Here is a 15,119-nt window from a genome sequence, read left to right as displayed (position 1 = left end):
GTTACGTTGTGCTTCTCCGGCCTCTGCGGATGCGGCCATTAAGCAAACTTGTTTGCTTTTCTTTTAAATAAATATATAAAATATGAACCATATACAGAGTGTATCTATATACATATGTATGTATACATTTATATCTTTATATCTGTTGTTGTTGTTTTCCTGACTCATATTATTTATTCTTTGGTATTTGTCAATTCTAAAGCCAAAAAAAACCCTTTTTGTAGAATTCGTAGAATAGAATTTTGTGCTCAACTTCATGTTCTCTTGTTTTCGTTTTCATTTCGCTGTTCTTCTGATAAAAATAGATATCCAATATTGTTGACTGGACACTTCCGTTCCATTGTTATTTGTTTTTTTTTTTCTTTTTCGCAAACATTTTGAGCATGTCTAACAAATAGTTTTGCCTGTGGGCGTGAGAAGCTTATCGTATTCGGCTTTTCCAGCTGTTCGTAAAAGGCTGCCGATAAGGTGCGCGGGTTGCTTTTAAAGTTGTGCTATCGCGAAAGATAACGAGAAAGTGAGGATCTTCGACGAGCCGAAGACTTAATACCCTTGTAGACATTTCCCTTTTGCAGATATGTGTGAACAGTGAAGTTCGTAAATGTCAGGTGAGATGGAAATATCTTGCAAACAAAATATTTTTCCACACAAGAACCTACTTTTCGACCGATCGTTCCTATGAAAGCTATATGATAAAGTGGTCCGATCCGCCTGACTCCGACCTACATATGTACTGCCTGCAACAGAAAGACGGACGCTTTAAGACTGAGGGACTAGCTCGCAAAGAAAAAGACAAACGGACAGATGGACAAACGGCCATGGCTATATCAACTCGGCTGTTGATGCTGATCTAGAATATATATAATTTATGGTGCTGGATATGTCTCCTTCGATGCGTTACATACTTCATGACAAATTTATAATACCCCTATAGGCGTATAAAAAGGCGATATTTTTAGTCGGCATCGCTTATCGGCAAAGACGTCTACTTAATTTCTTCAGAAAGAAGCCGCTTACTTCGGGGCTATACGAAAGCGTTACGCCAGGAACAGAAGAAACAGTCTCGCATTTACGATGTTATAAACAATGTTTATCGCTTTTTCTACTTGTGTCTTCATTTTGGCTGTTAAAAAGGCGATAACAATACATTTTTTGTGCATCCCATCAAATCTTAATATAAATGTATAACTCAATATGCATTTTTTTTAATACAAACAAAACAAAATCTCTTCTAAGCTCGACTTAATCAATTTTAGTAAATTTTAAGCTATCGCCCCAGTTTTCCCGCCTCACATCCTGTATGCATTTTAAAGTTTACTTACTTTGTAAAGTTTACGAAGTGTTTCCCAACTTTCTAAAAGAAGCCCCATTCTGTCTTTTTTCTTACTTGAAGCGCTTGTGCACTTGTGCCTCGCTTTAGAGGGAGAGGGTGGGAGGGCGGGTGTATTGTTCCCAGAAATTTCCAACGTGCTTTAGAACCAATGTGTGTGCCTGGCCTCCTTATCAGCTCAGAGCTGTAGTCCGCATCGTCACTGGCACGAGGCTCGATGCTGATAAGCAGTTGCAACGGGCAGCTCAGACAGCAGATGCCGCCCTGGCAAGCCGTGCCCTGATACGCAGCTCACGTGTACCTGCAATGTATCCGATTAAATTGGATGCTATATGTAGAAATATGTTTATACATATATGTGCATATCTATAATATTTGCATGTAGTTCAATGCATTGATGTTTGGTTGAGTGGAAAGTTGTCTGGCCAGTCACGATTTCGATTATTAAAGCCTTTTTATTTGATGATATCTGAACTTGCTTTTAGGGTCTACGTACATATGTACATACATATATATTTGGCAGTATTTGCCTAACATTTCAGATGATTTGTGCTAATTTCTGTGTATTGTGCACAAATATGTTGCTAAATCAATATAAATTGATTTCAATTATTTATCTATTAGCGAAACAGCAGGCAAGCAATTTCTATATATATATAAATATATATATACATATGTGGTTCTCTATGTGGTTTACGAACGCGTATTGTTATTGAATGAGGCTGGCATCAGAATGCAAAATGCACGGCAAAAAAGGTAGATCTGAGAAAGAACGAAAGATAGAGATGTGTGAAATGTCTATATTTACATATGTATGCATGTATATTATAATGTGCGACCTTTCTAAGCGATTCTCAAATGTACTTTAGTTTAGGCTTTTTGAGCCTGTTAACTATTGTACTAACAGTTAGTCTAATGATAGTAAACGGGATCGATAGCTATTGATTTGACAGTCAGTTTGTTTTTCGATTGGATGGATATGAATCGATAATCGATTCCTTGAGCAATGTTGATGACTAATGTCCTAACAGTCACATTAAGGTTAGATCAATTCAATTTAATAAACGATACCGAAAACTGCCCTGATAGCTTGTTAGTCAATAAACCATGTCCCCGACTATTGTTTAGCAGTTAGTTATGTGGGCTGTTAACCCTATACCATTAAATAGGCCCATAGCTATTGTGTTAGTAGTCAATATTAAATTCAGTTTAATTAGGTAAACGATATTACGATATTAACTAAATACTTTTTTTCGATTTCTTACCGCAACTGAACGGTAATAAGAAAATCTGTTGCAGTTCTATAGCTAAATCCATTGGTTCCGATCACTTGTTGCCCCTCACCCCTCTCTGTCGCAAAGTCACAATTTGCGTCAGCTGTTTGTATAATAGCTATAAAGTGAATATATAAAAGTCCATAATTTGACGAACGCATGTTATATCATCAATTGACAGCCACTTGCGGCCCCCTTGCTGTCCCCTTTTTCGATATACAAAACGGACATATTAATATGAAAAACTATCTAAAACAATAGCGCCCCCGCATGCCGCGTGTTTATGGGGCCTATTTTTAGCTATAAAACTGGCGCCCTAAAAGCGCGCACTAAAAATAGGTAGCAATGCGGTGGGTGGTGGAGGTGGAGGCAGGAACTTGCACTTGGCGGTAACTGTGGCTACCTCAACATCAATTTGTTTGGCTGTGTGTGTGTGTGTGTGCTTGTACGTGTCGCCTCTATTGCGTGTACCTCAAAAATAAAACAATACCAAGCCGAAAGCAACAAGAAAACTAAGCAAAAGTGACTTGCACAAAATGCCAAACAAAGAAAATAGAAAGAGAGCGAGAGAGCAGCCGTGTGCCGATAAGTATGAAATCCAACAAAAATTGCATGCACTTGGAACATGTGACAGCGATGACGACAGCGACGCTGTTATTGTTGCTGTTCAGTGTTGACAAATAAGAACTGTCGGCCAGATTGGTAAAGGGGGTGATACGAGTGTCAAAGGGGGCGACTAGAACTAGTCAGTGACCCATTGATAATGCACAACGGAAGTTGCGAGCCCGTTCAACGATCGAAATCAACACAAATCCAACTTTCCGGTGCAATGAAAAAGAGCGAGAGTGCAATAGATTTGCCTGTGTGTGTGTGTGTATGTGTGTATGTATGTTTGTATGGTTGACTTTTTTTTTGCTTTGTCAGACTGCATGCGCTCTCTCAAAAGAAACTGATAATGCAAAGTGTGTCTGTGTCGCGAGGCTTATGCAACGTGCCAGGGTTCTGATTTACAAAATTTAAATTCTTTTATTGTGTGAGGCAAAACGAAGTCAGTTTCTGGTCAGTCTATAGGACAACTGCATGCTTGAATATTTATCCGATCTATTCGCTTATATTTTCGCGAACCTTAAGCAGTATCAGCGGCCACACGCCATGTACACCTTCATAGTTGTCTGTGTGTTTGTGTGTGTGTCAAGAATTCTAGTATATATTCTGGCGAAATGTAAAAGCTTCCCAAGCGCTGGCGTTTTGTTATTGTAACGATATTTTATTTACACACAAAAAACCCGTCGACTGCCAGCCAAAGCAACCAAAAAGCTTTAGATTATTTACTACATATGCATATATACACACACGCACGCTTTATACATTTATACGAAAATGACGACAAAAGCAAACAGTCAGAAAACAGAAACAGAGCGCATACGTTGAGTGTGCTATTGAGAGAGAGAGAGAAAGACGGAGTACACAAACAGCCCACGCTCTCAAAAGCTTTTTACAAGCACCTAGTTTTGTTTACAACTCTTTGTTGTATCGGTGTGTAAAACAAAGGCAACACTGCGATAAATTATAAATTCAAAACAAAATATAAAAAATAAACAGTTTTGACCTTGAGATTGGTTAATAACTGCACCCACAGAGCGCTGCTTGCTCTCTATGTGCTGCATGCCACTCTTCGCCCTTTTTTTCTCTCTCTAATTTGTTGATAGCTCGGCTGGCCTAACTGTTTTCTTTGTATTATTGCTCTTGATATACATATTTTGTTTATAATTATTGCACATTATTTCATTGTGTGTTGAAATTCCCTGTCTGCTGTGTTTACAATTTGAGTCAAAATTTTTATACATTTCTATAATTTAAAATGTTTATGACTTTTTATATACATATGTATTTGAATTTCATATATGACGTCATGAGCAGCTACTTTTGTTGGTGTGTTTTATTTGTTTTGGTCACGCCTTTTGGTTAGTTTTGTACTTTAAACCCTTCCCCCACCCAAGTATAAACCAAAACACGCTTCACGTGCAACCCACGCGTTCTTTGTGCCGTTTCGCTTTGTTTACACATGCAAAACTTGAATATTCATACAAATATGTATGTATATTTGTTCATTATTTATTTATTATTTTTTCTTTGTTTATAATGTATCTTTCTTTTGTAATCATATGTTTTGCATCAGATGTTTCTTCTCGTTATCTTTATATTCTCGTTCTCCTCTGCAAAGCGTTTATTACCTTTTTTCTGAAGTAAGCATGTTGTTCGCTATAATAATAGTCATGATAATTATACAGTAATGCTCTTTTTAAAGCTTTTTTCGTGCTCTCTCCCGCTTTTTCTCTTCTACACTTGGCCCATCAAAATGTTTGCTTGCTTTCGGCTTGTTTTGTATTTTCTGTACAATTCCACTTAAGTTTTTAAGTATTTTTTTGTTATTTATTATTTCTGTTTTTTGCTATGCTTTTCGGCAGCAAATTTGTAATAAATTCTATTTGTGTTTTGTCTATTCCCATTCGTAGCTTTTGTATATAAGCTCTTGCCATATGTTTCCTATATATACATATATACAGATGTATGCATGTACATACATACGTACATATAAATGTTTCTCCTATAATACCCACATTTGTTCATAGAGGGCGCTTTTGTTTCGAATTGAAAAAAAAAATTGTTTGGCCTTCGACGCGTTCGGCAACCTTTGACGAATATTAAACAATTTAAATGCCAACAATGGGAAAGGGGGAAGCGGGGGATTGTTGAAGAGGCGTGTTCGAGCAATAGGAATAATATGTAAAGGAAACCAAAAAAAACAAGCATTTAACTTAGCTAAAGTAGAATTGTTGTTATATTTGCCGTTTAAGTGCCGCTTTAGATGCTACAAATTGTCTGTGTGTGTGCGCGTGTGTGCGTGTGTGTGTGTTGCGTTTGCTCGGGTTCTGGTGTGTTCTCGTATGACCTTGACGAACGGGAGACAATGCTCGGTCGGTCCACTCTAATGTTTGGCCTGTTGTAATTGATTCAGCTATCAGCTGTGAATACATACATATGTCGAGTTATCACCCAAACCGACTGACAAGCTGCTATAGATAAGCTTTTTCGACTGGCTGATATTAATTCCAAGGTCTCTGCTTAAGCATACATACATAAGTACACATTACATTCATATGTTCACATATTAATGCATGCGAATACGTTCGAAAATGTTAAACAGCTGATTTAATAATAAGTAGAATTACTGAATTGTCGGTACTTTACAAACATGATCGATCAACGATGCATCGCTGATCTATCAGAGAAAAGAATGGGGTATTCGGGTTTTACGTTAGCTTAAAAACATATTACTTGAAATTTATTTTTATTTATTTCTAAAGTAATCGATAATAATATCGAAGAGTGAGTGATTTTTAGATTGGAAGAAATGATGTAATTTAATTTTGTTGTAAATTACGGATATTACATAAACTATATAAAACACATTCCACCCAATGTGGCATTGTGTTGTTATGGTTGCTTAAGAAAAACTTATCGATAACTTTATAGTTCAATTAAAATACCGATAGCATTACACAATTATTTAAACTTTAATAATAAATATAAATTATATTTACAATTTTTGTGTAAGATCGGAGAATCTTCTTAATTGTAAAGTAAAACCGATGCAAGTGTTTTCGATAACACTATCGATAACCGATCACATAAACGTTATATTAATTAATACAAAAGTCATTATACATACGTTTTAAACTGTCTAAAATTCGGAGACGATTTACATAATAACTCTTTTGCAACCTGAAAGGCTTTGTTGCTCGGGTTTTTCTTTGCAATTTTGAATTATTTACATAGAACTCTATTTTTGAGGTTAGGTATTTGCATCCTATACTATTTGCACTTAGTCTATATACCGAAAATGTATTCTTGAATAACCAAATAAAAAAAAACAAATTATTTCTGAAAAATTAGTGAAGGACTTTCGGCTCAATTTCCCAATAATCGATTTTCATCTCTTGTACGAAATGCGCCGCAGGGAAATCCAGATACTAGATGCATTTAGCCGTTTAAATTTACGACCAAAAATCAACCAGAAGTTTCGTTTTCTTTGTAAACAAACTAATAAATATTTATAATCTACAAAGAGAAGAACAACAACAATAACAAACCGTGGAGTCACTTGCCTGGCGAAAAACAAAAGCCGTCGAACCACGAAATTTACAACAACATAAACAACAACAACAAGAAAAGCAACAAAAACAAGCGCATACTCATTTTGGCATAGTTTTTTTTCCTCTTCAATTTTATTTTGTTCCCTATTTTTGTTATTTAGTTTCTTTTGGCTTGATTTCTCGTTTTTTTTTTTTCAAATTATGTTTTATTTTTTATTGTTCCTTTCTATTTTTGATTCTAATTTGCGCAAAACAAAACTGCGAATTGGTTCAACAACAAAAAAAGAGGATGATGGGGGGGGGGGGGGGGGGGGATATAGTGGATTTTGCGTAAAAAACTTATGCAGAACAACAAAAACAATAACAAAAAGTCAAAAACTATTTGCAAAACATATTAAAGAAGCCGGCGATCACATTTGTATGCCAGTTGCTGTGCGATTATCTTTTATAGTTTTACTTTAACGTGAAAGTTTCTTCTTTATTTATTTTAATTAAAAAAATAACTTTTAAAGATCTTCATAAATAATATGTGAATACCTGATGAAAATGTGTCTTAAAATACAATAAAACATTTCGGTTCTAGTTCCTTGGTAAATGTTTTAGGTACCTCTCTCTCTCTCTCTCTCTCTCTCCTTCTCTTTCTCTGGTTCTTACAATCTCACACTCTCTCTACCTGCCACGTGATGAGCTTCTACATCATTTGCATGGTAGCCCATCAATCATATAACACAACGTCTTAGTCTTGGCATTACATATAATCACTTTACAGTACAGTTCCGGCTCAGTTTTAGATAACTAACAACTGAATTGGAATCTGGCATTGCAAATGTAATTAGCATAAACGTTAATAAGTAATAATAAGTAGGTAATTTTGTAGAGTCGAAAGCGACTGTTATACACTTGTAGGATATTTAAGAGCTGTTATAATGTGTATGGTATCATTACCTTAACAGTATCGATATAATCGTTAAAGCTAATATCTGTCTTATAACTACGGTTACTAAAAGTACTTGAAATATCGTTTACATCTATCGAAGATCTATCAAATAATAATACTTCTTTAATTATCGATATTCATTGATTATCGATATCCGCTATCTTCTTCTGTATCGATGTTGTCTACGCACATTTATATCGATATTTGTCATTTAAAAGTTGTAGAGGTTAATTAATTTCTTATCGATATTTGCTTAAATTAAAAATTATCGATAAACGTTGTCGCTGTGAATTAACGTAACCGTGTAGACTTTTATTGCCGCGAGGTGTTTAAATTATGATTTTATGGATAATTTAAAAGTTGCAAATGCCAATTCTTAAAGTTCAGACAGAGATACGGCGATACGATAGAAATTCCGATTTCAGTGCTTAGCTATACTCGTTGTTGTTGCTGTGAATGTGACAGGCCTTGAAGCTTGCTTTTAGCCATCAAATATGCTATTTAAAACTATTTATGTTTAATTTAATCAGAAGTTCAAGCAACTAACTCTTTTTTTTAATATCTTTTGTAGCTATTCTAAAGCAACTGCGCAGTCGCAGCGCAGCGCCTGGGCGCCAGGCGCAGAGCACTAGCAACAACAACAACAGCTGCAGCAGCTGCAGCAGCTGCATTAGTTGCCCACACACTTTCACTGCTCCCCCCGTGTTGATCTCCACTTGCGGCGCCATGACTGAGAATCAGTTATATTCCATGTCATCGGAGTTCTTTGACAGTGGCTCAAACAGCAGCAGCAATCCATTGAAATACGAACTATATGCGCTGACCACGCCCACGCTGAGCATACAAACGGGCAGCTATATCGGCGGCAGTAGCAACAACAGCAACACTAACACTAACAACAACAACAACAACAGCCACAACAATTCGAGTGCCATTTCGAGCAGCAGCAGCGGCAGCAGCTACACATCGAATGTGATGCTGAGCACAACTGCAATTAGCATACCGCGCAGCAATAATCCCAATCAGAGCCATCATCATAGTCACCATCACCATCATCCGTATCAGCAGCTGAGCGGTACGCCGACATTGACGCCAACGCCGCGCCAGCAGCAACATCATTTGCACAGTTTGCCCAGCATGGCGCAACAGCAACAGTTGCAGCAGCAGCAGCAACAGCAGCAGCAACAGCAGCAGCAACAGCAGCAACAACAACAGCAACAACCGCTGCAACTAGGCGAACTCTCCGACTTTGGACTGGATGCTTTGGATGCTGCGTCATTGTCGCCGACGCTGCTGCAGGACGTTAGCCTGGGCGCTGCCTCGCCGCTCAGCTCCACGCTCTACAGCAGCGGCGGCACGGATACAAGCGGACACAATGCTGGCAGCAATAACCGTGGCGGTGCCGGCAGCAGCAACTATTTTACGCCTGATCTGAGCTCCTGTCTCAGCTTGAACATGCCATCAGAGCAATCGCTGCTTCAGGATGTGGTCAGCGGCAGTGCATCGCTGTACGAGATGACGCCCAATTCAAATGCCATGTGGAGCGACATCAGCAGCGCCATTGTCCATACAAAACACGAGCCATTTAATCTAGATGATGATTATATCTTTCCCAACGACAAGGCCGAAATGCAGGCTGCCGAGCTGGCCGATTTGAATGGAGGTGACTTTTTGGATGTGATGAGCACCATTGAGGATTTGCTGCCCGCACAGAATGTTAACTTTCTGCTGTCGCCGCAGTCGCAAACACCCGATTCGCTCGTGGGCCCACCTCTGGAGCTGTTGCAGCAGCAGCAACAGCAGCAGCAGCAGCAGCAGCTGCAAACGCTGCTATCGCAGGGTCAACAGACGCAACAACAACAGCAACAACAACAGCAACAACAACAGGCGGACACATTTGAGCTGTACCATAGCACACCCCAGAAGCCGCCATCTCAATTGGGCTCTAGTTTCTCGCCGGGCAGCCAGGCATCGCAGTCGCCGCTGACACCACCGCCGCATGCCAGCCGCTCACAATATCAGCTGGTTAAGTCGCGCAACATGCAGGAGATGCTAAAGAAGGGCATGGCTATGTCCTCGCCTCCTGACCGCCATTCACTGCTCAGTCAGACGGCTGCGCTCAGTCCGGGTGGCAGCAGCAGCGGCTTTGGCAGCGCCGCTAGCGGCAACAGCACCATAATCGGCACGACAAATGCTAGCTCCAGTTCGAATCATAGCCCCGGTCAGGTGGTCATAACCGAGGCGCCGCCGGGCGGCGTACGCAAATCGGTTGGCTATCAGACGGGTGCCGGCGCAGTGGAGAGCTCACAGCTGTCGCGTCTATCGTCGTCGGCGCCAACGCATTTGGGCCTGGAGCACATCTGGATGCGACGTGAGCCGCGACAGCATTTACTATCAACCGGCTCGCTGGCCGAGGCCGAGAGCTTCTCCTCGCTTAGCACCGGCAGCGTTTTATCGCCTGATGGCATCGACTTCTCCCAGGATGACGAGGACGATGCATCCAGCGAGAATAGCGACAACTACGACGATTTCAGCAGCGACAACTGTGAGTCAAATTGGTGCATAATATTTTCGATATATATTTACTAATGATCTCTCTCTCTCTCGCCCACTCTCCCTTAGGCGGTTCTGGGGATGAGGATGAGACACGCACATCGACACCGAATCAGCTCAGCAGCAGCAAGGGCAAGGAGCGTTTCTTTTGGCAGTACAATGTACAGGCCAAGGGGCCGAAGGGCAAGCGGCTTGTCTTCCAGTCCAAGCTAGAAGATCCCCATGTGCTCAACGAGGTCACAGATCCCGTGTTCAGTCCCACCTGCTCCGTGCGCGGCATTAAAGTGTATAAGGTGCGTCCAAATAGCACTTTAACGAAATAGGAAAGATATTCAAAAACCAATTGGGGCTTAGTTTTTATATAAACATTTAAAGGATTAAAGAAGATAGGATAGGATCGAAAGATAGTTTCATCCTAATATTATCAAACCCGAAACAAAACCAAAAATATGGTTTTCAATAAAAATAAAAAACCAATATAGATAGAGACCCAACCTAAAGGAAAATAACTTTGGGTCCAGCAATTATATAATCTAATCAAATTTGATAGAAGCCAATTTTTTGCCAACATTTTCATTGACTATAAAATATTGAAAATATTTAAAGACCAGGCCTTAAATCAAACCTGTGTTAATGCCTGCAGTTAGCTAGGTGCACGAAGCGAATCTCTGGGCAGAGAGTATCACCGACAATTTTTTTTTTTTAGCCCTGGTTTGTAGGAATTTTAAAGTCAATGTTGAACCATAAATTTCAATAGTAAAGCTTGAAACTTTAATGATAAACTATCGAAAATGTCAAATCTAGGAATTAACAATAAGGTTAAAAGGGAAGCAAAGCAAAGCATCGCTTAGTAGGGATTAGCCGGGGTAACCTCATTATACCCGACTTATAAATGAAATAGTTCTTTGATCTAATTCTAATCATATTTGGTTTTATTTTTTAAACAAACAGCACAGTGGCAAGGCTCGCAAGGGGGACGGCAACGATTTGACGCCAAATGCGCGCAAGCTGCATAATATTGGCAAGGAGCTGGACAAGCTGAGTCGCACCATCAACGATATGACACCCGTGTCGGAGCTGCCCTTCAATGTGCGTCCCAAGTCGCGCAAGGAGAAGAACAAATTGGCCTCACGTGCCTGCCGTCTGAAGAAGAAGGCACAGCATGAGGCTAATAAGATCAAACTCTATGGGTTGGAAATTGAGCACAGTGAGTCGAATTGAAATACGTTTAAGGCGCTAATACGATACTTATCTTTAAATTGAATTCAGAGCGTCTGATCAATGGCATTGCCGAGCTGAAACAGGCGCTGGCACTGAAGCATCGCACAAAGAGTCAGGGCGAGTCCACCGAGGAGGTGGATCAGCAAATACAACACATTTATGCAACGGCTACATGTGAGTTGGACATGGAATATGATAACAGAATTGAATAATGAATTTTGGATTTTGTTTTCGTATATCCTATAGCGGGCATACGCATTGCGGGCGGATCTACAGATTTTGTGAATAAAGTCTTGGAAAATATGCGCGGCGGCTTGCCCAATGGTGGGCTCGAGGATCTGCGTAAATCATAGACCAAAAAATCCAACGCTGAAACGAGCCGCCCATCAAGTTTAGACTTAAGCATTGACTAGCATGTAGCCACAGCCCCCGCCAACTAGATCCCCAGCCCAGCCATCCACACCTCTAAGAATGTAACCCAGAAACTAGACTAACCAAACATCAATTTTTAAAAAATGTTCTGCTTGAGTGCGTGATAATATGTGAATGATAACAGGATAAGAGCGAAAGTGAGAAATAGTTGTAACTGTGATTTAAGAGCCTGGCTTTGCGTGCAACAGATAAATGCATCAAACTGTGCAACGAGCTATTTGGCCAGCGCAAAAGTTAAAGAGAAAAGAATTCCCCGAGCTAAATGTAAAAGAAATAAGAAAAATTGCTAAAAAACGAAACAAACTGAAAAGAAAGAGGCAACCACAAACACAAAAACACTACGAAATTTTGTTTAGTTTTTAAGAAGAAGAACGAAAGAAAAAATTATGGAGGTAATGCAAAGAAAACGAGTCTAGGAATTAGCTACCAGTTTTACCTGCTTACGACATAAGTTTTTGATTTTTTAAAATTTGAATTGCGAGACAAAATTAGGCAACGCGATAACTAAACAAGCACGTACATATTTAATTATTATACATACATATATAACTATATATACAACTGCGATTTATTTGTTTAAGTTTTGATGCTATATAAAACAAGATGTATAAATTGGTTCAATGTTTAGCTTTAAGTTTTTTCTATATCGATTCGCTAAAATGGAGAGCTTTTACTTTTATATTAATAGTTATATCCATATATATATATATATCTATATAAAACAATTATGTTCATTATGTTTGTTGGCCCCACCCGCTCCCACATACATTTTTATTGGTCCTAGGTTGTCAGTCTTTAAGTTTCTGTTTGATCCTAAGTTAAAATGAAAATATTATTGCTTTATTGAATTCGACTGCATTTTTGCTGTTAAATTTGATGCATCTTTTAATTACATATACTGTACATCTATCTATATAGATCTAATATATACATATATATATATATATATATATATATATATATATGCGTGGTGATATAATTTTAATTTTTCTTTATATGATTCGATTTTGTTCAGGTAAAACCTTTGGCTAATAATATGCTTATCAGGTTTTACGTACTATATACGTTTAAGTTTTATATAAATTAAACCATATTATTTACGTTTCGCATATGAATTACCTTCAATATAATAACCTAATATATTACTTAAGGCAAAACAAACAATTGCAAAACTTAAATTACATTCATTTTTTAAATTTAGTTGCGGGTCGCTCTTTGAAGTGCATACGAATTAAGTTTCAAATACAAAAACACCAAAAAAACCTAAAACAACAACAAGCTTAACACACTTTGAGTTTTATTATGTTCGATATATATCTATCATTTTGATTATTTTCGATTGTTTATTTGATTTTTTAAAGAACGTTTTGCTCTGCTTCGATGCTAATTTTGTGATATTTGTATTGAGTATATTTGTTAGGGATTCGTGGGTTTTAAGTTTTTCCTGGGTTGGGGCTGGTCTAGCCTTATAATTGCTTTTTGTTGCGCAACAAGTTGTGTTCAGTTGATATCAAAAAACTAAAAAAAAAAGTAAGAAAAAGATTCAAAACATTCTAAAGGCGTTTAGTCTGGACTTCTTCTTTTTTTTGTTTTGTTTTGTATTGTTTACGTTGCTTTGCTTTGATAAATGAGAACGAAAATACAAATATAAAATACAAAAGTGATTCAAGTTAAAAACTTAGAGCTTAGGCACTCGTATCACCCACTGAGTTGAGCACGTGACAAACAAATTGTAGTTCTTAGTTTAGGCTTACAAAATGGAAAAGATGGAAAAGAAACATATATGGAACTAATATGTTTGTAAAATATGTATACACAATTAACGATTGGCCATCAGTTTTGATTAGGGTTTTCAAATTCATGTTTTAGGAGCTTCAAATCCATAAGTGATATGAATACGAATTCAAAATTACATTTACGTCTAATACACCCACACACACACACACACACACACACACAAACACATGGCTACAGCCACACACACAAAGTACAAGCGCAAGCAAAGCGACTAAAATTTTTTGGGCATGTAAAACCTGCTATATATATACTGTAGTGTATAACAGAGTTGCTTAGGTTTAGGGTTGTCTTTGTCCCACTGCAAGTAATATATGCAAATGAAGTGCGAGACAGCATTGAAGTAAGCACGACAGTTCCTCAGTGTTTAATATGTGTAAAGAGCATACTGAATATTATACACATACACAAATATTAACCTATATAATTCTTAATTATACTGTAACAAGAACAAATGCGAATAAAAAAAAAATAAAAAAGAATATATATATACATATATATACCAAGAAAACATAAATATTATATTTATGTATTGTAAATGTGTGCTTTAAATAAATGTGCTTCATATTTACCAATTTTTATATGTGGATATCAATAACGTAATTGTTAATCGTCAAATACCTAAACAAAGGATTAACTACCTCAAAGTTGAATACAAGTTTCATATTCAGTAAATAATTAAGGATCAAAACGATATACATAACATATACATATATGTCGTAGGTTTACATACAGCTTAAATGATGGTCAAAAATTGAATTAACCAAGAATATACTGTGGGAACTAAAAATATATATAAATATATATATATACAACAAGAGAGCCTGAATCATATTCATATGTTATTTGTCTATTTAAAGCATACATATGAATTTTCATATTAATTAGGAATATGAAACACAAAACAAATTATAGAATTTCGTTAGAAAACGAAGCGCTTCACATCTTACAGTTCCGTGCCGATTCCAAGTCAAGAAACTATCGAGTTATACAGCTCTTTAGATGGCCTGCAAGGCTATCAGATAACCCAACAAATTTATGTGGTGTCCAACAACAATTGAAACTAATTGATAAACAATTATAAATAAATAATTATATATATATATATACTTATGTACAAGAGAAAATAAATTTTAAGAAACTGTGTTGAAAATTTTAAATTGTGTCAGCCTTAAGGCAAAACAAAAGAAAACATAATTATTATGTATAAAATAATGAGGAACAGCGAAAAGTATAAATTATATATAGAATACGAACACAAAACACACTCATTATGCATGTCCAACCAAGAAAACAATGTCTATATATTCAAAATAAATACCAAATTTCAATGCAAAAATAAATGGCGACGGCAACAAAAAAAATCAACAAAAAGATTAGTAGAATATTGGGATTAATCATTAATGTACATAAAGCTAAGG

The 15,119-nt window shown here is 37.4% G+C and overlaps 1 protein-coding gene across 3 annotated transcripts in view; it reads left to right on the top strand.

The window, feature by feature from the left end:
* Positions 1 to 15,072, top strand: part of REPTOR (repressed by TOR) — a 32,954-nt gene extending 17,882 nt beyond the window's left edge. For all 3 annotated transcript variants that reach the window (XM_064698535.1, XM_064698536.1, XM_064698534.1), the window contains 5 exons: positions 8,270 to 10,243; positions 10,321 to 10,544; positions 11,203 to 11,458; positions 11,521 to 11,646; positions 11,719 to 15,072. In XM_064698535.1, coding sequence (XP_064554605.1) covers positions 8,425 to 10,243; positions 10,321 to 10,544; positions 11,203 to 11,458; positions 11,521 to 11,646; positions 11,719 to 11,825 — 2,532 coding nt within the window. In that variant the 5' untranslated portion in view covers positions 8,270 to 8,424 and the 3' untranslated portion in view covers positions 11,826 to 15,072. The remainder of the gene's footprint in view (positions 1 to 8,269; positions 10,244 to 10,320; positions 10,545 to 11,202; positions 11,459 to 11,520; positions 11,647 to 11,718) is intronic.
* Positions 15,073 to 15,119: the final 47 nt, after the last annotated feature.

Source organism: Drosophila montana, unplaced genomic scaffold (assembly GCF_035044405.1).
Source record: "Drosophila montana isolate Dmon_TW-CO22-7 unplaced genomic scaffold, ASM3504440v1 contig_779_1, whole genome shotgun sequence".
Lineage (NCBI taxonomy): Eukaryota > Metazoa > Arthropoda > Insecta > Diptera > Drosophilidae > Drosophila > Drosophila montana.
The sequence above is the reverse complement of the archived record's forward strand: the minus strand, read 5'-3'. Positions and strand labels throughout refer to the sequence as shown.